Source organism: Pleurodeles waltl, chromosome 12 (assembly GCF_031143425.1).
Source record: "Pleurodeles waltl isolate 20211129_DDA chromosome 12, aPleWal1.hap1.20221129, whole genome shotgun sequence".
In the NCBI taxonomy this organism is placed as follows: Eukaryota; Metazoa; Chordata; class Amphibia; order Caudata; family Salamandridae; genus Pleurodeles; species Pleurodeles waltl.
In genome coordinates this window covers 570,070,038-570,093,706 of record NC_090451.1, presented here as the reverse complement: position 1 = coordinate 570,093,706, position 23,669 = coordinate 570,070,038, and the positions used below count along the sequence as shown (strand labels likewise).

Here is a 23,669-nt window from a genome sequence, read left to right as displayed (position 1 = left end):
TTACTCACCATTGCTTACACAGGTCCCTCACGGCACGGGCCCGCAGCAGCACACGCGCTCTCATGAGAGTGCCCTACCACGCAACCGCACACTCCAGAGCCGGCGCAGCCATAGCACTGACCTCAACAGTGGCTGTAAAACATACCATCTGTGAGCCAGGCTCATTGTACTATGCTAGGTTGCTGTTCAGCAAAGAGGAGGGTGGGCCGCAGAGACCGGGAGGGAGGGGTCAAGGTGCCATTACAAGAGAGGACCTAGAAGTGGGAGGGCATACTATGCCTGTCGGGGATCATGGGATAAGACATGGACACCCTCGGGCATGATAGGGAGCAAAAAAGATTCATCAGAGAACAATCAATCAATCAATCACAGATTTGTAGAACGCAGCTATTCACCCATAGGGTCTGAAGGCGCTGTTTGTGGGCATGATGCTCAGTCAAAGAGCCAGGTCTGAGGTCCTTCCTGAACTGCTTTAGTGATGTGGTCTGCCTGAGCTTGAGAGAGAGTGTGTGCCATGTCCAGGCTGCTAGGTAGGAGAAGGGTCTTCCTCTTGCACTGTGCTCTTTCCAGATCCTGGGGTCAGCTGCAAGGGAGAGCTGGGAAGAATGGAGTTGCCTGTTGGGGACGTAGAAGGCGGCGCAGTGGTTGAGGTATGCCGGACCTATGTTGTGCAGTGCTTTGTAGGTGTGAATCAGGAGCTTGTATGTGATGCACTTGTTGACTGGGAGCCAGTGTAGGTCTCTAAGGTGGGTGGAGATGTGGCTGTGTCGTGGATGTCCAGGATGAGTCTGGCTGCCGCATTCTGGACTCTTTGTAGTCGATTGAAATTTCTTGGTGATGACTGCATAGAGTGTGTTGCCGTAGTCCAGTTTGCTAGTGACGAGTGCATGGAGTCTGTGGAAGCATGACGAAGAGACGCAGTTGATTTGGCGGGTCATGTATAGAGAGGGGTCCAGGATGATGCCCAGGTTGCATGGCTGGTCCGTGGGGGCAGGAGCGTTTCCCAGAGCGGTGGGTCACCAGGAATCGTGCCAGATAGAAGGGGTGGAGCCGATTACAAGGATCTCTGTTTTGTGCGTGTTAAGTTTAAGGCGGCTGGCTTCTATCCAGGCGGCGACTGCTCTCATCCCATTGTCGAAATTTCTCTCAGCCATTGCAGAGTCCTCGGATAGGGAGAAGATCACTTGGGTGGCATAGGATACTATGTTTAGCCCGTGTTTGATGATGAACAGGCGCCATAAACATATGGTGTAAACTAACAGCAGGAGATCTTGGCTCTCATGTACAAATGTTTTTAGCGGTCGCAAATGGCAAACAGGGCCATTTGCGACAGCTAAACAGCCTTTTGACATGTACCAACCTATTTTGAGATTCGATAACCAATTATCAAATCACAAAATAGGGTTTCCGAGTCAGTATTAGGAAGGGGCGTGTTAATAGCGTCCCTTCCTAATAGTGAGTCGCGGGGCAGGTATGAATGTTTTGAGACCGGAATGTGGTCGCAAAACAATAATCTTTTACAGACTCTGAAAGAGGTGGTGGTACATTTGCAAACAGGTGGGGGCCCCCAAACGACCCCTTTCCCCTTATGAATGTGTGTGCCAGCATTTTTTATTTCGAAATGCATCCCATTTTCTTTTAAGGAAAAGGGGCTGCATCAAAAAAACAAAAAACAATTGCTATATTTAAAAAGCAATCACAAACTTGATGGTCTGCTGACCTCAGCAGGCCACCATCCCTGTGAATGCAGCTCAGTCCCAGTGGGTTACAAATTGTGATCTTCCTTATGAATATTGATTAGGCAGGTTCCTTGGGACCCATTTGGGAATCGCAAACAGTGTCTGAGACATTGGTGTACATTACATTTTGCAAGTTCCTAATTGTAAGTCGCAAAAAGTCACAATTAGGAACTAGCAAAACGTAGTAATAGTACATGTGGCCACAAGATGCTGATAACGTAGAGTTTGCATGACTTAGAATCAAACAATGGTATTAGAGTGGGGGCTAAAAAGCACAGTGAACCTATATCTTAACTAAATATTTACTGCCACTGTAACAGCTAGTTTGGGTGTCAAACAACTAAGTTTGATAGAGCATAATCAGTAGGGATTCATACCTGTCAGAAAGTATAAGGACAATACCAAAAAGTCTTACATAAGATGGATAATATTCATAGAACAAAAAAAAATCTCTTGATAAGAAAAAGCATCAAATTGAGTACATTTTATCTTGTTGAAAAATCGATTTATATTCTGTGTATTTAGGAGAAATGTTTTATGTCTCCCACTTCCGTGGCTACACACGGGGGTACAATGCAGGAAGGTCTTCATTCATCTCCGTTATTTGGTCTATCAATGGAACAATTTGCAGAATGAATGCAGAGAAATTAGAACGGAGGCATGTACGAACTCACAGTGTGCGCAGACAAAATACTACTATTAATAAACCCTTTTAACTCCATGCTGCGTTGATGGGTGAACTGTGGTTCGCAGTGCCAGGCTTCAAGACCATAAAAAAAAGGTCATACATTTCACCGATCAGAGTCTTTAAGGATCTTTTACAATATTCCTTTTGTGGGCTGATGAGGCGCTTACATACCTAGGACTCTAAATCGTACATGCTGTTTAACAGCTGATCACCGCAAATTACCTCCCACTCCCGCAGGACAAAGGACATACAGACCTGGCACTTGAGAGGACTATCATGGTTTGGCAGTCTGGTGGCAGTGTAGATGATAACATTAGCCTTTATTGCTCCTTTATTTATTCCAAACCTTTCCATAACCAGTCATTGCAAATCTGCTTAATAAATTCCACAGAATAAAAGACCTTTGCCGAGGCAGGAAAAAAATTCAAGAATGTCCAGGCAACTCATTGTACCAAAAGACAGTCGTTGAAGTCTTCATAAGATGAATATATATCATCAAGAAGCACGTTGAATAGAAAAGACTGTAGTCGCAGACACAACCAAATGGAAATTAACATGCCTTAAGAGAAAAAAAAATCATAGCTGGGGGCTCTTCTCTTCACCTATCACAAAGGCATCCGATCCGCTGAGTTGAGAGAGTGGTACTATAGACTCGGGGGCTTTCTACAAAAGGAGCAATTATCCTTAATGCTGAAACCCCCCCAAAAACGCTGAAAAATCTGAGTGCCATTTTTGACTAAGCTTTCCCTGAATTCAGGGATCCTACAACCCTAGATGTGTGAGCCCTTTGAGAATTGCTCCATCTAATTATAATGTTGTCAGGCCACAAGGAGTACTGATTAAAGGAATCGTAGTGGGTAATGCATACCGCTAAAATTACTGAGTTCTAAACCAGGATGTTTAACATTCACTTGCGCCTCCTGACAGCTTTGGGAGTGTGTGTGGGCTTATTCATATGGTGCTGCTCCAATTAAATTATCTATTAAAATCAAGATTATTTTCTCTTAATCAGCAGGTTGGTGGTTGTAGGTGAGGTATGTTGCATTTCTGTACACAATATTAAATGGATTTGCTTGATAAGATTTTACAATCCAATTTATCCGTTCATCCTTACAGCAGGTGTAAATTCTGGAATTTTAAATACAGGCCTGAAATGGAGGTGGGGAGGACGTATCCCAGTGTCCCTTTATACCTCATATCACGTCTTCATATGGGCCGTATAATTTACGAAGCATACACTCAAGAGAGCTATGGTGTTTAGAAGCTATGAGTGCCTACGCCATTCTGACTCTCAGGGAACACTCCATGCGGGGCCAGCATGTTTCAGTTTCTTTCAACAAACATTCAAATGCCGGTCTAAGCTGCATCACTTTGTAGCACATCAGCATGATACGGAGGCCCAGACCCCCTGTTATATCCTTCGTTCGATTCTCCATCCTCATTTTGCATTGCAGATTTCACATGATTTACTGTCATTTGACAGTGTGATTTTTCATGCTGTGTTTCTGTGATGGATAATCAAACAGACTGGACGGGCCCAATAACCCTGGATACCGACTCCAGGCCCAACTCCACAGTCAGTGCCAAGATTCACAATGGTTCCTGACACATCGCCTGCCAGGACGCCGAGGATGCTGTTTTTATTGCCCTGTCTGACTCCGAAACTAAATCGTTTCATCCATGACAGAGGTCGCAGCCTAGCACAGATGTGGCTCGCCCTGCCCCAGTTCATTCTGATCCTTTCCAAGGAGCAGCCCTGCACAGCTCAAACAACTTTTTGCCTCGGATTCTGATTAAAGTCAACCAGCATTTGGAGAAAATGGATATGATGACTTATCCCGACATTATGATGAAGACAATTTCTATTGGTACCTACAAGAGGCCAGTGGCCTGGGCAGTTACCCTGGTATGAGATTGGGTTATCTCCCTGGCCCCTCAACTAAAGAGACAACCTCATTTGCTCTAGTCATCAGATGAGCAGCGGAGGTCCCGGAATTGCCTTCTATTGAGGTGAAAACCAGTGTCCTCACTTAGGTTTTGCAAAGCCTTGTTTCAGCCTAACTGTGAATAGGCAAGTAGCACTACTCCACAGACCTTCTCTGAGTGACAGTTTTTTTCCTGGCACAGCACCCTACTCCTGACAGTCTGGTAGTCTAGGCTTTTAGTAGCCGGATCAATCACAACTCATGCCTTGGGCAGTATCCTAAACACTTTCGAGGCCTTCCTAGGGATTTTGCATACAGGCAACGCCAAAGCCCACCACCCCAGCAACTGGCACCTCAATCCTGTCTGGGTCATGGATCCAGCAGACATCATCCAGGCCCGGCATGCAGGGGCAGTGAATCTTCCAGCCCCCCACTTCTACAGAAGCAGCTTCTGAGCTGCTTTAGCTTGCCTATAGCAGAATATGACCATCCTCTGGGAAGGCAGAATCAGTCATTTTCTCCAGGGGCCGAAAAAGAGCAGAGGCCTTAAGATCTTCAGCCTCCCAATTTCCTCCTGCGGAAGGACAAATTCAGGTTTCTCACTCTGGCTCAGGTTCTATCTGCAACACAAAGGGATGATGGACGGAGTGCTGAAGGTTTTCAATCACTCACCCACAGTCACAGATTTGGGCTATATCCATTGTTCTTTTGCTCACCATGCTAACCCAGTTTGGACAAAGCCTATGCAAATCAGTCTTGACCATGCTCCCCATGAGAACAGTCCAGCCCGAACTGCCAGGCCAGGTCTTCTCTGGACCAGAAATAATTATCTTGGGACCAGTTTCGGGGTATCACCCCTCATCAGCCAGGCTAAGTTGAATACAGTGGCAAAGTGAGCAAGGGGCTCACGTCTGGGCATACCCTAGCCACATAGGATGACTTTAGCAGCACAAAAGGATGATGGACGGAGTGCTGACACGTTTCAAACACTCACCGCCAGTCACAGATCTGGGTTAAATCCATCATTCTTTTGCTCAAAATGCCACCGCAGTTTGGAGCCAGCCATATCCTAATCAGTCTTGATCCTGCTCCCCATGGAAACAGTCCAGCCAGGTTCTATTTGCCCTGCATCCACTGGACTGGATTGTAGAATTCGATCGGCAGGACTCCTCTTTCCGTGTTTCCGTCCTGCAAGTCCACAGGCCCTGCTTTCAATTGAAGGTCAGCTTGGTGCAAAAATTAAATGTTAAGTGTTATTTGTCGGCCCTTTCAGTCTTTTTGCGCTTACCGAACCAACTGTCTGATTAAATCACCTGTACTGCAATTTCCTAAGGCTTAAATCATGTTTGCTTCTAAATCTATCTTAATACCACAGTGGAATCTTACTGTAGTACTTATTTTACTTATATGCACCCCTCTTGAGCCAATACACAACTGCCCTCTACATCTGTCTCTGAAAACGATTTTTCTCATTGCAATAACTTCAGCTTTTCAAATGAGTATACGTCAGGCTCTTTCAGTACAACTTCCCTACAACATTTTCTTTCAGGACAAACTGGTGCTGAGGAGTACAGTGGCCTTTCTACCAAAGGTTATGGCTTCTTTTCATGTTGGACAGTCCATCACACTTCCAATGTTCTTTTCTCCACCTCACCCACCAGAAAGAGGAGGAGAGAGTCCTTGGTTTGAACTGCAAAACAGCGCTGAGCATTTACATTTGATCGCACAGAGGCCATCGGGTAGATAATCATAACTTGTGGGTTTCTTTGGGGCAAAGAAAGGAAAGGCCGTGCAGAAAAATACTTTGTCCAGGTCGACAGTATCCTCTTCCTTAAGTTCTGCTATTGGCAGGCTAAGGAAGAAGCCTCTAGATGGACTGAAGGCCCACTCCACCAGGGCCAAGCCTGTTACCTTTACATTAGCATGTGGGATGGCTGTCCTGGATATCTGAAAGGCCGCAATGTGTGCATCAGTGCAGCCAGGACGATCAGGAAGGTCATTTTGCCCATTCAAGACGTTTTTGTCTGAGCCACTTAACAGTACCTAGCATCTGGGGAGGTACTGTTATGGTATCTATTCTAAAGGCGAGGAAACAGTGGTTTGAAGTATCCATCAGAAGAACGAGTTACTCACCTTCGGTATCACTCTTCTTGGTGGATACTCTAATTGCAGATTACTCACCAACGTCCAGCTCCCCTGTTATGTGTAATGGCCTCTTTTTCACCTGAAAAAGTTCAAAATTAAAGATCTGCACACTGGCACAGATAATTGCGATTTTGGCTCCGAATCCGAGGTCGCAGGCAGAGTAAAGAAAGAAACTGACGCCAGTGCACTTGGGAGGTGTTTATAAGCCACCCAGACCATCACTTCTGGTGCGGGACGAGACAAATGTGGAGGCATATGACGCCACCTACTGGTCCTATGCTGAAAATTCATCCGAATTCAGTCTGGTGCCTGGGGATAATCTAAAGGTGAGGCTTGATAGAGTGACCACCATAAAGAGCTTCACCCAAGGTAAGTAACTTGTTGATTACAGTAAATAATTAATATTTTCAATAATGGTTCACAGTAACAAATGTGACAGAGTGCAATGGCGCAGTGTTTTTATGAGCAATGAGGTGCATAAGGACATAGGTAAAACCAATTTAATCGAAAAAAAACAAAAGGCTGTCCAAGAAGTGAGGTACCACACATACAAGCCTTCAGTTGATATTGGTCATAATAACATAAATACTTGAACAGTCCATATTTTAAACAAGTTGGTGTTTCGTTGTCTATGGCTGACATGACTAAGACCATCATCAGCAAAGTGCCAGCTAGAAAAGTAACCTGAAAGGACTAAATTGAATCCTAATCATTCAAGAGGAAGAATTACAAAGATTGTGGTGGGAAAGTGATAAAGTGGCCATACTTAGAAAAATGGTGTAGGAAAAATGGTGAAGGAATGAATAAGGCAACTGGTATGAACTGAAGCAATAATGCACGTATGCCAAGGGCTGTGTGACCTTTCTGTATGGATCAAACCAGGGTTGTGCAAGCCAAAAAGGTAAACGGCTTTACGCAGGGTGTAAAAAATTTACATTACTCAGCCCTTTTCAAATGTACATTACTGCTTAGTTTCATAAAATATCCTTATTGATTCCTCCACCATACTGCTTTTGAAGAACTGACTGTTGGACACTATGGGGGTCATTCAAAAGACCGCGGCGGTCATTCTGGGTTTCCCGCTGGGCTGGCGGGCGACCGCCAAGAGGCCGCCCGCCAGCCCAGCGGGAAACACCCTTCCACGAGGAAGCCGGCTCCGAATGGAGCCGGCGGAGTGGAAGGGGTGCGACGGGTGCAGTAGCACCCGTCGCGAATTTCAGTGTCTGCTAAGCAGACACTGAAATTCAAAGTGGGGCTCTCTTACGGTGGCCCCTCCAGTGCCCGTGCCATTGGCATGGGCACTGCAGGGGCCCCCAGGGGACCCACGACACCCCATACCGCCATCCTGTTCCTGGCGGCCGAAACCGCCAGGAACAGGATGGCGGTATGGGGGTCAGAATCCCCATGGCGGCACAGCAAGCTGCGCCGCCATGGAGGATTCCCCTGGGCAGCGGAAAGTCGGCGGTACACCACCGACTTTCCGTTTCTGGCCGCGGCTGTACCGCCGCGGTCAGAATGCCCAAAGGAGCACCGCCAGCCTGTTGGCGGTGCTCCCGCGGACCCCGGCCCTGGTGGTTTTTACCGCCAGGGTCGGAATCACCCCTTATATCATTTTGTCGTTGTACTGGACGTCCCCAGTCCCCTTCCAGTACTTCATTCTTCCAGGACTTCACTTCTTGAACAGCCTATTGCTTTTGCAAATAAATAGTTTTTATCTAATGTCCTTTTACTGCTTATTTTATACAAGCGCACGTTGACGCTGCACTACATGTTTCTGTGTCAGGGCACCAGCAATTGCATAGGTATGAAAAAGACAAGGAAATGGAACAAGGATGACACACTTACTTGCTGGTAATCTTGATTATTTCTGGGGCCATCTTACATATCCTATTCCTTAAATTCCCCTGCCTCCCACTAGCCTTGCCCTCTGACCTGAACGGTTGACTTCATAAAAGCAGGAAGGGTTGGAGGTGACTTACCGTTTCATGGCCCCTCCCAGGGGTAGGGGAGAAGTTATCAGTGAAAGATATTTTATGGTAAGAGCTACAGAGCCCTAAGTGGTAGGTACTCTACCTTGCATAGTAAGGAATGGGCAAGGAAGATGAACCAAGCAGGGGCAGAACAATTATGCGATTCTCCGTACACGCAAAATACAGTACACTCTGATGTAACTGCAAATATATACTATGTTATAACATTTTTGAGCTGAAGTTATTTAGGTCTTGCAATCAGAAATGTAAAACAGACAATTACACTGTCAGAACATCATACTCTTCTTAGAATGTTTTCAAGACCTGTGCAACACAAACTGTTGGTATAGGTTTGATATTTTTGTTAATGCCCGGCATTCATTACCAGGTGTGTGTAGCTCAACTTCCTGTAACCTTGTGGGATCTCCAGCAACCCAAATTAAATTTGCACATGAAAACGTTATGGCGGATGTCTCAACAAGCCCCCCTTGCTTGGTGGGTGTCCACTGACATGCTATCTTTAACAAATCCTGTTCAGCAGGCTTAATTGACAGGAGGATTTTCTTGACTAGTGACAACAAGGAGATAAATAAGTAATTTTGTACGGTTTAGTTTTATTGAGCGTTCAGTAATTTTGACCTTTTTATATGAAAAATAAAATGAGTAATAAAATCAATAATAGTGCAAAGTGAATGTGACAACCTTTAAAAATAAGTTAGCTATCTAGCAGAACCAGGTGCCGCTCAGTGTGGGGAAATGTGTTTGGGGGAATGTAGGTTGTGGAAGTTCTCAATTATTATATAAAAAAACCTGCAGCATATTGTAATGTTTTTTTGAAGATAAAAGATAAATGCATATCAGAAGCACAAACAATGCCACCACTAGAAAACGTAGCTTCTGAAATGAACAAGAATGAGGGCAACATTTAAATAATGGAATGGCATTTTTCTGTTTCTAAAAAGTGATACATGGTTCTGCTTTTAAGTTGATTTAGATATATAGCAGGTCACAATGGAAGTAACCTCAAAATACACATCAAGGTGGCATAGCCTCATTCCCCAAAAAGACTCAGTGGTTCTGTTCAGGCTTCATCTGCTCATGGAAAGAGAATTAATACTGATACAAGATCAAGGTGGCGTTTAGAACTTAATTCACAATTCGTAGGTGAGACCATGCATTTTCCCAATAGAAAATCTTCAAAATGCTGTGCTGGCCATGACACTGGGAGCAAAAAACTGTGGCAAGCCATCCAGAGAATCCTCCAAGTGACGGGAGGCCAATTTTCCTTCCTCTCCTGTAATGCAAAGAGATGTAATCAGTGAGAGAGAAATCATAAAAAAGAATACAAAATTACTTAACTGTAACACTGGTCTTTCACATAGATTCAACATGCTTGCTTTCTTCATGCAATGAAAAGGCAAACCTTTCTTTATATGTATCATTAGTAAGAGAGTTTCAATTTAGACTTTGAAATTTTCACAGGAGGTCCTGGATCATCTTGATTTTAATACTATTATGAGCCAGTTATGAATCAGAAAGTGTGTTAATATACAGACTGAAATGTATGTTAAACTAAAAATCTGAGATTTATATTCCAGACATTCTACTGAGCTGCCAATCACATGTAGGTCAATAAACACACATTATCAATGTCTGTACACAATTCAGTTTGCAAACTGTGCTTTAAAAGCTAATTTTAAACTGCTTGCTTTTAATCATAAATCTTCACCATGCATATTCTCTTTGAATTCACAAAAGACATAACATGCATGTTTTTAAATGTAAAAAAAGAAAATTAGGAAACATACCCATTAGGCAACGTTTCTATCCGCATATACAAAAAACACAGCCGAGGCAGGCGAGGTTTAGGGCCAAAGGTGTATGCAGGAAAATACCGCACTCCTGCGACGATCCCCACCTAGCTCCATCCTGAATTCCATGACTGGCCTAGAGGGGCCCAAATTGTCAGACCAGTGGTCCCCACATGCCTGCTGATAGCCGAGATCCCTCAGGCACGGTATATCAAGGGATAACGTGAGGTGAGAGCACCGGCTGCCACAACTGTGCACCATCCGACTAAAATGGTGACCGGGAGTCGCACCCTGTACCTGAGCCGCCCTTACAAGGGGCCCTTGCTGAGATTCCCACACAGCCCGCATAGACACTCTGAGCTGGAGGACGCAATGGGGCTGCAAGGAGAGACGTGATCCTACCCTGCACTGAACACTGGAGGGCGGCGAGAGGAGCCCTGGCGGTGAAGAGCGGCCTACGACCACACACAGGGAGTGCACAGTGAACGTGGTGCCGACGGCTGTGGGCTTACAGTCACCTGTCTCGCTGCCAAGGCGGGGCTGAATACCCAAGGTGAGCAGGGGAAAGCCGGGTGGTACCTTCTACCTTTCTCCTCTCTACTAGGAAATGCCACCCCTTCAGGAAGTACACGAACCGTGATCAGCGATCCAGCATCAGGCTCTCCCTCTGACACAGCGACTGTTCACCACGCTTTTCCCCATCGGAGACAGTGGGAACCTGAGGAGCTTTGGGATCTGAGAGGGCCTCTCCCACTGAACGGCCTTGACTGTAGTATTGAACTTGCCTGCAAGTGTGTCTGTGTTTAGGGAGTCCAGGGGAGAGGGGGGGGGGGGGGGGGGGGGGCCTGGATGTCTTGTGACCTGACCCCACCCTGGGGTGATCCTCATCAGATAGGACTGACGTATCACCGTGTAGCACTTTACGCAGATGACCTTGTACTCTTCCTCCAAAATATGAAAATTGGCCGTCACAGGGCTAACCCAATGTTGGCAGAATTTGGAGCCCTATCAGGTTTACAGGTAAACTGGCAAAAAGTGAATGATACCCCCCCCCCCCGCCCCTACCCCCCGCAATGGGAATCCCAATGTCTTCAATTCCTGGGGAGAAAATAAACCATGATAGACAGGGCTTGTTAGATGGAAATGTTGAGCAGACGATTAGATGGCTTAGATCCTGCACTGATTTTTGGCAAACACTGCCACTATCATTGGCAGGTCGAGTAGCCTTAATTAAGATAGTTACCCTCTCAAGATCGCTATATTTCTTCACTGTGCTACCACTCTGGATTCCACAGGCGATGTTTAAGGTTATGAACAGCTTAACCGCAGCTTTCCTGTGAGGAGCAGGTAAAAAAAGAGTGGCCCTTATAAAATTACAGCACCCATCTTGGGACGGTGGTCTTGCGGTGCTAGACCAGAATCCTAACTGGAATCCTACTGTCTAGCTGCGCAACTGCAGCGGTGCACACAAAGGGTTTCAAGGAGGTAGACACCATACACATCTGTGAGGCCTTTAAACTGCTACTTCAATGTTTAGTTAGAGTCCTGCTTGGAATGGGCTGTAGTGCAGATGGAGACACAGGAGATTGGAGTTATACTGAGGTGTTGAAATCACTATCTGCAGAAAACACGGACCCACACAACATATTCATCTGACATACCCCAACCAATGCTGTAAGCATTGCCCCACAGAGGTAACTGGCAAGGACTGCAACCTTAGTAGAGACAGGAATAATGAAGGTGGGGACCAATTTAGAACAGGTGAACTCCTGCCCTCTGAAGAACTTTGCAAAGAATTTGATTTACCCCTAGGCCACAGTGATTCGGATAGCCACTGTGACTGCTCTATGCAGTAAGATGTGGCCTAGTGTGTATCTGACTGCAGTGTGAGCTCATCAAAACCACGGGCTCACACTGCAGTCAGATACCTGTGCTTGTTGACGGACACGACAAAGGCAAAGGTGGTTACATGCTTATACAGAGAAATTCGCAATGATATGCTTCAACCTTTAGATACCCTGAAAGCAAAATGGGAGGAGGATTTGGCAGCCCCCATCCCTGTCAAGGACTTGGTGAATATCCTGTAAAGAATCCCGAAATATCCCGCAATGCCCGCTTCAATTTTATTAATTACTTTATTCTACACAGATCGTACCTTACACCAAGCCATTTAAACAAATACTTCCACGTGGGAAGGGCGTCTTGTCCCAGATGCTAGGCGGAGGGAGCTGCGATTAAGCATATGCTTTGGACTGCCCACACTTAGTGACATACTGGGTGGAAGTCACAAGAGTAGTAGTAGCTGTCATTGACAGGCAAATCCCATGTACCCTTGGGCACTGTATCCTGGGCTGGTTCCCCCATACCTCTAAGGCAAAAGTCACCACCAGATTCCAAGACCATGCATATATTCTAGCGAAAAGGGAAATCACAGGCCACTGGAAAACATCGGGGGCCCTCGCATAATATCATGGTGAAAAGAAATCGATAGGTGGGCCACATATGAAGAAGAAGTGTTACTTAGAGAGGCATGAAGGTGGCTGAGACCACTAAGGGCTGGTGAAGAGTCTGAAAAAAGTGGAGGAGCAATACAGAGATTCGTCGATAGCTCATTCCCCAGCTTCAATCTCCTAACTGTGAAGAACGGAGGGAGAGGTAAGACACAGCGTGCCTAGAATTTGGGCAACTGACATAACCCCCCTCCTGATGCCCACAACTACCTACCCCATACACATACTGGTAAATCGTACCTGCTTCGAGACACATAGGTTAACCAACCTGAGACATGACAAATATACCATAGGTGCAACTCAAGAGAAATGGGAGGGTGGAGGAGATTTGATATGATGGACTATTGAATAAGTGAGTTAAATGTTGAACTCAACTGCAAGATAAGATGCATAATGAAGTCATGAAGATGTATGTGCTTAACCATCTGCACCTTTAGTGTATTAAAGCAATTGTCTTCAATAAAACCTGCTTTAGAAAATAGCTTAAGTAAAATTATGATTATAATAACAAAGTGTATAGTGTGTGTGGTTCTTCTATGGATTGATTTTGTTAAATGCTGATGCTTTGACGGTGATGCTTGGTACTCATGGCTGAAGTCACACTTCATGTTATAGACCTGAGTTCAAATGTGTGTAGTGTTAAGTGCAAAGGCTTGTCTGCACAGGGCTTAAACTGCAATGACCTGTAATTTTTTATGCAGGTTCATTAAATAGTACTAATGTTATTAGCATATGGAAGCATGCTGCACTTTAAACTTTGGCCCCTGATGGATCTGCTCAGTTCTTGGTATTCCCACAAAAAAGCATACATGATAAATCTTTGCTCAATATCATGTGCATTTATATCACGCATCTTTAATTAAACGTTAAGTGATCTCTTTAACCCCTTAAACGCTGAGGCATTTCTACCCCCAGTGCTAACATGGGAAAAAAGTGTTGTGCAACAAGTGTACGTTTATTTTCTATAAATGACAGAAGGTAAAATAAGATTAGATAAAATGAAGAAGAAGGTAAATTTGGCTGCCATCTTGATAGTAGTAACGTAGCTGCATTAAGGGAAAGGATAAATTGAGCTGAGGAATTTATGAACTAGAGTGCATGATTCCAAACGTTTACATCACAGAAATATGAAGAAAATGATGGGTGATTTCCAGCAATGTTTGAGGTTTGTATAGCATAGTGGAAGTGAAAACCTGGAATACACTCTGGGCTTTCCCCACTGGTCTAGTGTTCAGAAAGTTCTAGGTTTAGTAGAATTTCCTGGGTGATGGCCGAGCACTGGCCTAAATAGTGCAGCCATTCAGCTTGACAAGTCAGAAACACTTTGGGATTACCCCCACTCTGCTGGTTCATTTGTTCAAAACAATGCCAAAAAGAAAATAATTTCCTCAAACTTGCTATGGGGATAGGGTGAACTGCACCCGGATGGGTAGAAAGACTACTGAAGCTTAAGAGGTTGGGGAAAGGGCCCAAGGCAAGGGCAGGTCACCCTCCATCAAGATGTTTTTTATGCTAAAACACAAAAGTATAACCCTAGTGTCTAGTGGGGCTTTTGCCCATCCCCCTTTTGTCCCCCCAGAATTGTGGTAAACCCCCAGGGAGGGACAGAAAGAGTATTGGGCTTGCTATGGGATGGGGACATAACCTGATTCCTGAGCAAGCGGACTCTCCCTCAAACCTTTTTCTTGACCATTTGTTCACAGGTGTCTAGAGGGCTTTCTACCCACTTTAAGGGATGGTTAGGGGAAACCCCCCATCAAGGCAAACCTCTTATCAGCCCCCGGAGGCAGCAATACTATGTTGCCTCTTTTGCAGTGAGGGTATGGCCCAGTGCCAGGGTGGGACACACAAACGCTTTCTTTGCCCCATTTATAAATCTCTGGTGTCTAGTGGGCTTTCTACCCCGGGAAGGGGAGGAGGTGTGGGATAGCTTATGGAATCCTCCATCAAAGCTACCTGCCCACTGGGTGGGAGACTCTATTGCACTGTTCACAAAAACATTTGCCCTGCTATCTAGTGAACTTTTTGCCTCCTCCTCAGGAGGGGCATATTAGAGTAAAAACCCCAATCTGCCTCCCGGTTGGAAGAAAGCCTGACTCTCCCCCCCTTAGACCCTCCTTTCAAGTGTACCCATGATGGATTTGCATGAAACTCAAAAATTCATATCAGTATAGTATTGAGTCCAACTAACTTCTACCAGACGGATCTGCACAAAACATGCCATGCCATGCCTAAGTCAAATCAGTTGACCCTTTGTTTTGGACCAGTGCCATCAAATTGGCCATACGGTGCCAAAAAATGCATTTTCAGTGCAAACTGCGTCCTAACCATAACTAAACACTAACTATATATGCACCAAAAAACACAGTTTAAGGTTAATTATGGTTCAGCAACCACAAATCAGAAAAAAGTCGTAAAACTTGGTAGCTCTGGTGTGCAACACATGATGACCACCATAACTCACACACTGCAATGTTTTGCTCTTTTGCAGATAGCTTTTTTTCGGTATAGCATTAACCAAAATCTTCTGATTGTACTAACATTTAATATACAACCTAATAGTGACTTTTGCCATCTACCACCACCTCTTGATCTGTTGTGTCATTCACAATTTCTACCGCCCACTACAGTGTTGATCAATGGGTCAGGCTAATTATGCTGCTGTCTAACTTTGCTGTGAGTGACGGCATTCTGCAATTTCACATGGAGGACATCACCCACAAAGCAGATCCCTTCAGTGCCAGACCCTGTGATCAGAATGTGTGTTTTATGATATCCCAAATTATTTTTGCATGTAGTCAGAGTTTTTTAATATAGTTTCCTTATTCATTCGACCCATGCTTTACACTGAATTGACAGATTACAGTCTGGCATCATCCCAAAATGTTCTCATAAATACGTTATAGATCTTGAGTATGCTTAAATATGCTCCTATTGTGTCACAATGGTATTTTGTAGCATTAACGTAAATGGGAGAAAACCTGATATTCTTGTGCAAATCTTTTCCAGTTTATAGGGTCAAGCCTGCAACAGCATGCGCTAGTGCATGCATTTCGCTCGCAAGACTATTTTTCACAAAAAGGGCTTGGGCGCTGGCCAACTACTTATCATTTGTTGACTTGCATGGCACTCTTCTTTACAGCCTCTTAATTTGTGATTGCGGGCCTAGCATCATTTATGTTTCTTTGTGTGGAGAAGGGACCGAGCACTGACTGATTCATCTTAATCAGTACCCGTCTGCTGCTCCCAACGTGACTGAGATACTATTTTTTTCATTTTAACTTCTAATGCCCTGCAGAGGAAGGTGTGTGACTGGCAAAATCATGGCCAGCAGGACAAACAAAATTGCATATTTTCCATAGCTAACTTTTTTATTTTGCTAAGTCTTCTTTTCTCACTTTGCACTCATGTTTTGTTTTGCTTTTGCTCATGGGCACTGCTCTCAAAAGATGATTATCTTGCTCTAAGTATTGCAAAGCGACATTGTTTCTTTCTTATGTGTAATTTCTGAAAAAAAATAAGCTTTAACACATAATAATGCAGTACACCCCAATCCACCTCAGTCCAATCCACCCCTATCAAATCCACCCTGCTCCAATCAAGCCCATACCAACACCCCATCCAATCCTCCCTACTCCAGGCAACCACAAAAATCCACCCCAGTCCTGTCCAATTCACCCACTCCAATCTAATCCACTTGAGGCCACTCCAATCTAAACCACCCCACCCCAATCCAATCCAATCCAATCCAATCCACCCAATCCAATCCACCCAATCCAACCCACTCCAATCCAATCCACCCAGCTTCAATCCAATCCATCCCACCTTATCCACCCCACCCCACCCCCACTCCAATCCAAACCAAACCAGTCTAACTCACCCACCCCACCCAATCCACTCCAAACATTCCAGCTGAATCCAATCCACCCTACTGCAATCCAATCCACCCCATCAATCCAATCCATTCCACACCACTTTAATCTAATCCTCCCTACTGCCAATTTACCCCACCCAATCCAATCCACTTCAAACCACCCCACTCCAATACAATCCACCCCACCCAACTCCCCCAATCTACTCCACTCCACCCAATGAAATCCACCTCACTCCACCAATCCACTACAATCCACTCTATCCCACTCCAATCCCATTCACTCACTTCAGTCCAATCCCCCTAACCCCACTGCAATCCAATCCACCCTCTGGTATGAGGGTCAGTTTTATGCAACATTTGACAATAAAACCTAACAGCTTACAATGACAAGCATTATTTGTTTTGTCCAAAATATACTTATATCACACTTGTAACGTTTAGGTTTAAATTCTTTATTGAATATATATTTGATCACCAAGGTCTTTTATCCTCGTGGTGAATGTTAAATGTGCTGCTCAACAGGGTGCCTCTTCAGTTACAACGGTGATGCTGTGTTTACTATTTTTGTCACACTAAGGTCTTTTTTCTTCTAATCTCTTGGTAAAATTCAAATGTACTGTGCAACAGGGTGCCTGCTCTTCGCTGACAATAGTGATGCCTTGTTTGGTATTTCTGTCACACAGAGTGCTTATAAGCTCAGCTTGACCATGTTTCCCTCACAATTTATTTAGTGATTTTATGTTTCGTACAGCAGGTTACAAAGCTGTTTATTTTGTAATTTCTTTTTAGAACTGGCATTATGCCAGAGGTTTTGTTTTAATATAATATATATATATATATATGGAAAATGTCACTTACCCAGTGTATATCTGTTTGTGGCATGAGACGCTGCAGATTCACATGCTGTGCATTATCCTGCCATCTAGTGTTGGGCTCGGAGTGTTACAAGTTGTTTTTCTTCGAAGAAGTCTTTTCGAGTCATGAGACCGAGTGACTCCTCTCTTTCGGCTCCATCGCGCATGGGCGTCGACTCCATCTTAGATTGTTTTCCCCGCAGACGGTGAGGTAGGAGTTGTGAGTATACTAGAGGTGCCCATGCAATGGAGTAGTTATGTATGTACCTAATGTGTATTAAAAGAATATTTATTTACAAGTTTCATTCAACTAAAAACGGCTACAGGCTACCGGGGAGGTGGGAGGGCACATGGGAATCTGCAGCATCTCATGCCACAAACAGATGTACACTGGGTAAGTGACATTTTCCCTTCGGTGGCATGTGTAGCTGCAGATACACATGCTGTGCATAGACTACCAAGCAGTAATCTCCTCAAAAAGTGGTGGTTTAGCCTGTAGGAGTTGAAGTTGTCTGAAATAATGTTCTTAATACAGCCTGTCCTACGGTGGCTTGTTGCGTTGCTAACATATCTACACAGTAATACTTAGTAAATGTATGAGGCGTAGACCAGGTGGCTGCCTTACAGATTTCTGTCATAGGTATATTCCCAAGAAAAGCCATTGTGGCGCCTTTCTTTCTAGTGGAATGTGCTCTTGGTGTAATAGGTAATTCTCTTTTGCTTTAATGTAGCAAGTTTGAATACATTTAACTATCCAGCTGGCGATGCCTTGTTTGGATAAAGGATTACCTGCATGAGGTTTTTGGAAACCTACAAACAATTGTTTTGTTTTACGAAATTGTTTCGTTCTGTCAATGTAATACATTAGTGCTCCTTTTATGTCTAATGTATGCAAGGCTCCTTCAGCTACTGAGTCTGGTTGTGGAAAGAAGACTGGGAGTTCCACAGTTTGGTTTAGGTGGAATGGTGATATGACCTTTGGTAAGAATTTTGGATTTGTACAGAGAACCACTTTATGTTTATGTATTTGTATAAAGGATTCTTGAATAGTAAATGCTTGTATTTCACTTACTCTTCTAAGTGATGTGATAGCTAGTAGAAAGGCTACTTTCCAAGTCAGATATTGCATTTCACAAGAATGCATGGGTTCGAATGGTGGGCCCATGAGTCGTGTTAATACAATATTAAGGTTCCACGAAGGTACTGGTGGTGTCCTTGGGGGTATGATTCTTTTTAGTCCCTCCATTAATGCTTTAATGACTGGGATTCTAAAAAGTGATGTTGTATGTGTAATCTGCAGATAGGCAGATATTGCAGTGAGATGGATTTTAATGGAAGAGAATGCTAGATTAGACTTTTGTAAGGGTAATAAGTAGCTTACAATGTCCTTTGTGGAGGCATGTAGTGGTTGAAACTGATTAGTGTGGCAGTAGCAAACAAATCGTTTCCATTTGTTTGCGTAACAATGTCTTGTTGTAGGTTTTCTCGCTTGTTTAATGACCTCCATACACTCTTGTGTAAGATTTAAATGTCCGAATTCTAAGACTTTAGGAGCCAAATTGCTAGATTGAGCGATGCTGGATTCGGGTGTCTGATCTGTTGTTTGTGCTGTGTTAACAGATCTGGTATGTTTGGTAATTTGATGTGGGGTACTACTGGTAAGTCCAACAGTGTTGTGTACCAGGGTTGGTGAGCCCAGGTTGGTGCTATGAGTATTAGTTTGAATTTGTTTTGACTTAGTTTGTTGACCAGATAAGGAATGAGTGGGAGAGGGTGGAAAAGCGTAAGCAAATATCCCTGACCAACTGATCCATAGTGCATTGCCCTTGGATTGAGGGTGTGGGTACCTGGACGCGAAGTTTTGGCATTTTGCGTTTTCTTTTGTTGCGAATAGGTCTATGTTTGGTGTTCCCCAGCAGAGGAAGTGATCCTGTAGAATCTGGGGATGAATTTCCCATTAGTGAGTTTGCTGGTGATCTCGACTGAGATTGTCGGCTAACTGATTCTGAATGCCTGGTATGTATTGTGCTATTAGGCGAATGTGATTGTGAATTGCCCAATGCCAAATCTTTTGTGCTAAGAGACACAGTTGTGACGAGTGTGTCCCCCCCTGTTTGTTGAGATAATACATTGTTGTCATGTTGTCGGTTTTGACAAGGATGTATTTGTGGGCTACCAGTGGTTGAAATGCTTTTAATGCTAGAAAAACCGCTAGCAGTTCCAAATTATCTATGTGAAGTTGTGTTTGTTGATTGTCCCATTGACCCTGTATGCTGTGCTTTGTTGAGGTGTGCTCCCCACCCCATCATGGAAGCATCTGTTGTGATAACAGCTTGAGGCACTGGGTCTTGGAATGGCTGCCCTTTGTTTAAATTTATAGGGTTCCACCATTGAAGCGAGGAGTGTGTTTGCCGGTCTATCAACACTAGATCTTGAAGTTGACCCTGTGCTTGTGTCCATTGTTTTGCTAGGCACTGTTGTAAGGGCCGCATGTGTAATTTTGCATTTGGGACAATGGCTATGCATGAAAACATCATGCCTAGAAGTTTCATTACAAACCTTACTGGATAGTGTTGGTTTGACTGTCTGCTTGATCTTACATTTTGGAACGCTTGGACCCTTTGTGGACCTGGAGGCGCAATTGCCCTTTGTGTTGCTCCCAAATATTGTTGTATTTGGGATGGTTGCAGATGTGATTTCTGGTAATTTATAGAGAACCCCAGTTTGTGTAGAGTTTCTATTACGTTTTGCGTGTGAAGAAGACACTGTTGTTGATTGTTGGTTTTTATTAGCCAGTCGTCTAAATATGGGAATACGTGCATGTGCTGTCTCCTTATGTGAGCGGCTACTACTGCGAGACATTTTGTGAATACCCTTGGTGCTGTTGCTATTCCGAACGGTAGCACTTTGAATTGATAGTGTATGCATTGCATTACAAACCTTAAGTATTTTCTGTGAAAAGGATGGATGGGTATGTGGAAATACGCATCCTTGAGATCCAATGTTGTCATGTATTCCTCCTTTTTTAATAAGGGAACCACGTCTTGAAGTGTTACCATGTGGAAGTGGTCTGATTTGATGAAGAGATTCAGTGTTCTGAGATCTAAGATAGGTCTTAACGTTTTGTCCTTTTTTGGAATTAGGAAATATAGTGAGTAGACACCTGTTCCTTTCTGATGATTGGGTACGAGCTCTATTGCTTGTTTTTGTAGTAGTGCTTGGACCTCTATTTGTAATAGGTCTAAGTGTTGTTGGGACAGATTGTGCGTTCTTGGTGGCACATTTGGTGGGAATTTTGTGAATTCTATGCAATAACCATGTTGGATAATTGATAGGACCCATGCGTCTGTGGTAATATGTGTCCAGTTTTGATAATATGTGGTTAACCTCCCCCCCACTGGTGACAAGTGTTGGGGTTTTGTGACATTGAAGTCACTGTTTGGTCTGGCTTGGTTTGGTTGCTTGGAACTTTCCCCTTCCTCTTGGGAATTGTCCTCTATAGGAACCACGAAACCCTCCCCTTTGGTATTGTGCCTGATAGGTGGGTCTGGTTTGAGAGGTGGAAGGCTGTGATGTTTGTTGCCGGAAACCTCCTCTGAATTGTGGTTTCCTAAAGGTGCCTCTGACTTGTGGGGAATAGAGCGCGCCCATGGCTTTAGCCGTGTCCGTGTCTTTTTCAGCTTCTCAATTGCTGTGTCAACTTCCGGCCCAAACAACTGTTCTTGATTAAATAGTATGTTCAACACTGCTTGTTGAATCTCTGGCTTGAATCCAGAACTTCTCAACCATGCGTGATGCGAATGGTTACAGCCGTGTTGACAGTTCATGCTGCCGTGTCTAGTGCAGACCTTATCTGGTTGTTAGATATGGCCTGGCCTGTCCTTCTTCCACTACCTGTTGGGCACGTTTCTGGTGTTCCTTGGGCAAGTGCTGTATGATGTGTTGCATCTCGTCCCAGTGTGCCCTGTCGTAGCGAGCAAGTAGGGCTTGCGAATTTGCAATCCGCCATTGATTGGCTGTTTGTGCTGCCACTCGTTTGCCCGCTGCGTCGAACTTTCTGCTTTCTTTGTCAGGCGGTGGAGCGTCTCCTGACGATTGAGAGTTTGCTCTCTTTCATGCCACCTCTACAACTACTGAGTCCGGTGTAAGTTGTTGTGTTATGAACACAGGATCTGTTGGGGGAGGTACTTCTTCTCAACTCTAGGCATGATAGCCGTTCCCTTTTCAGGCTCCTGGAAGACCTGTTTTGCGTGCTGGAGCATGCCTAGGAGCAATGGCAGGCTCTGATAGGAAGTGTGGGTGGATGCTAAAGTGTTAAATAGGAAATCATCCTCCACTGGCTCCGTGTGCATTGCTACGTTGTGGAACGTAGCTGCCCTGGATATGACCTGTGTATATGCAGTACTGTTTTCTGGTGGTGACGGCTTTGTTGGATAACAATCCGGACTGTTATCCGATACTGGTGCATCATATAAGTCCCATGCATAAGCATCATCCTGTGTCATCCCAGTATGTTTGGGTGACTGCATTGTAGGTGTTCCCACTGGTGACAGTTGTGGTGAGTGCGGTGGGGACGGTTGTGGTAATAACCTTGGTGGTGGGGATTTGTCTCTAACCACCTTTGCCTTAGGTTGCACTTCTGTCTCTTGAAATGCAAGTTTCCTGTTAGATTTGAGTGGAGGTAAAGTTTGTATTTTTCCAGTCTCTTTTTGGATATGTAATCTCCTTTGTGTATGGTCCGGTTCTTCCATACCTAACTCCTGCTCAAATCTATGTCTTTCCTTTAATTGGCTGGAAAGTCCTTGCTCTTCTGTATAAGAGCTTCTTCTCGGCTCCAAAGCTGCTTTTTTCGGTACAGAGGTTTCAGGTATAGTCTTTTTCGGTTCCGAAGATATTTTCCTTACTTTGGGCGAATCGAACTTTCAGTGTAGAGATCGTTCGGTGCCGGAATCTCGACCGGAGTTGGAAGTCTTCTGCAATTCTCTGGCCTTTTTCGGTGCCGATGTTTGGTCACCTTCTTTTCGGTGGGTTAAGCCATGGCCTGCTGGCGGTGGCGTCCCCATGGCCTTAAATGTCTTTGTGTGAGTTTTGGACAGGGCAGGTTTACTCACTGTTCGCTGCACCGTCGAGGGTCATTCACTTTCGGATTCATCTAGTCCGTCCCCTGGATGGAAATGCTTTCCTCCTCTCTGACGTCGAGTTGCTCTCTCTGTGTCTATGCCATTTGTAGTCTTCTTGCACGTCAATCTCTCAAGGTCTTTTTCGATCGAAACGCTCGACAAGCCTCGCAAGTATCCTCCCTGTGTTCAGGTGATAAACACAGATTACAGACCCGGTGCTGGTCTGTATAAGGATACTTCGAATGACACTTAGGACAGAGGCGGAAGGGGGTCCGGTCCATTAGTCTGGGACGACGGGTGTCGTCGGGCCGACCAGGCCTCGGTGAAGAACGGAAGCCCCGAAGGGCCGCCGGAGCGCTCTTTATGTCGGTGCCGATACACTAACCCGGTACCGAACGATAACAATACCGTCTAATTTTCGATAATTTAGCTAACTTTCCTGATTCGAAATACGGAGCGAAGAGGAACACGTCAGAAACCGGTGGCGGAAAGAAAACAATCTAAGATGGAGACGACGCCCATGCGCAATGGAGCCGAAAGGGAGGAGTCACTCGGTCTCGTGACTCGAAAAGACTGTTTCGAAGAAAAACAACTTGTAACACTACGAGCCCAACACTAGATGGCAGGATAATGCACAGCATGTGTATCTGCAGCTACACATGCCACCGAACAGTAAGCCCTCTGCATTCATTGGTCTGATGTACTGTCATTCACATTGTGCTTCTGTCCACCACAGCATGCGGTAAGGGGCACAGAGTCAGACCAATCCTGTTATTGGCTTCCCTGACTGGGGAATACCATTCCACTCTTGCACAATGTGCACATTTTGGTGTACATGTACTTTTTTCAACACAAACCTTATTGCATTTTTCAGAGATACAGCAACATGGAATCACTTTGTCCATATGATGCATTAGATCCATATTGACAGTGTCTGACAATCATCATACAGACCTTTGAAATGAACAATGAGAAACGTTTCCTGAAATATGCAATATAACCTCCTTAACCCCAAATCAACTCAACCGACTTA

General features: G+C 44.6%; 1 protein-coding gene across 3 annotated transcripts in view; it reads right to left on the bottom strand.

Annotated features, from left to right (window-relative positions):
- Positions 1–9,061: 9,061 nt before the first annotated feature.
- The window catches only part of RIPOR1 (RHO family interacting cell polarization regulator 1), a 1,174,702-nt gene continuing 1,160,094 nt past the window's right edge, over positions 9,062–23,669 (bottom strand). For all 3 annotated transcript variants that reach the window (XM_069217674.1, XM_069217675.1, XM_069217673.1), the window contains exon 22: positions 9,062–9,761. In XM_069217674.1, coding sequence (XP_069073775.1) covers positions 9,664–9,761 — 98 coding nt within the window. In that variant the 3' untranslated portion in view covers positions 9,062–9,663. The remainder of the gene's footprint in view (positions 9,762–23,669) is intronic.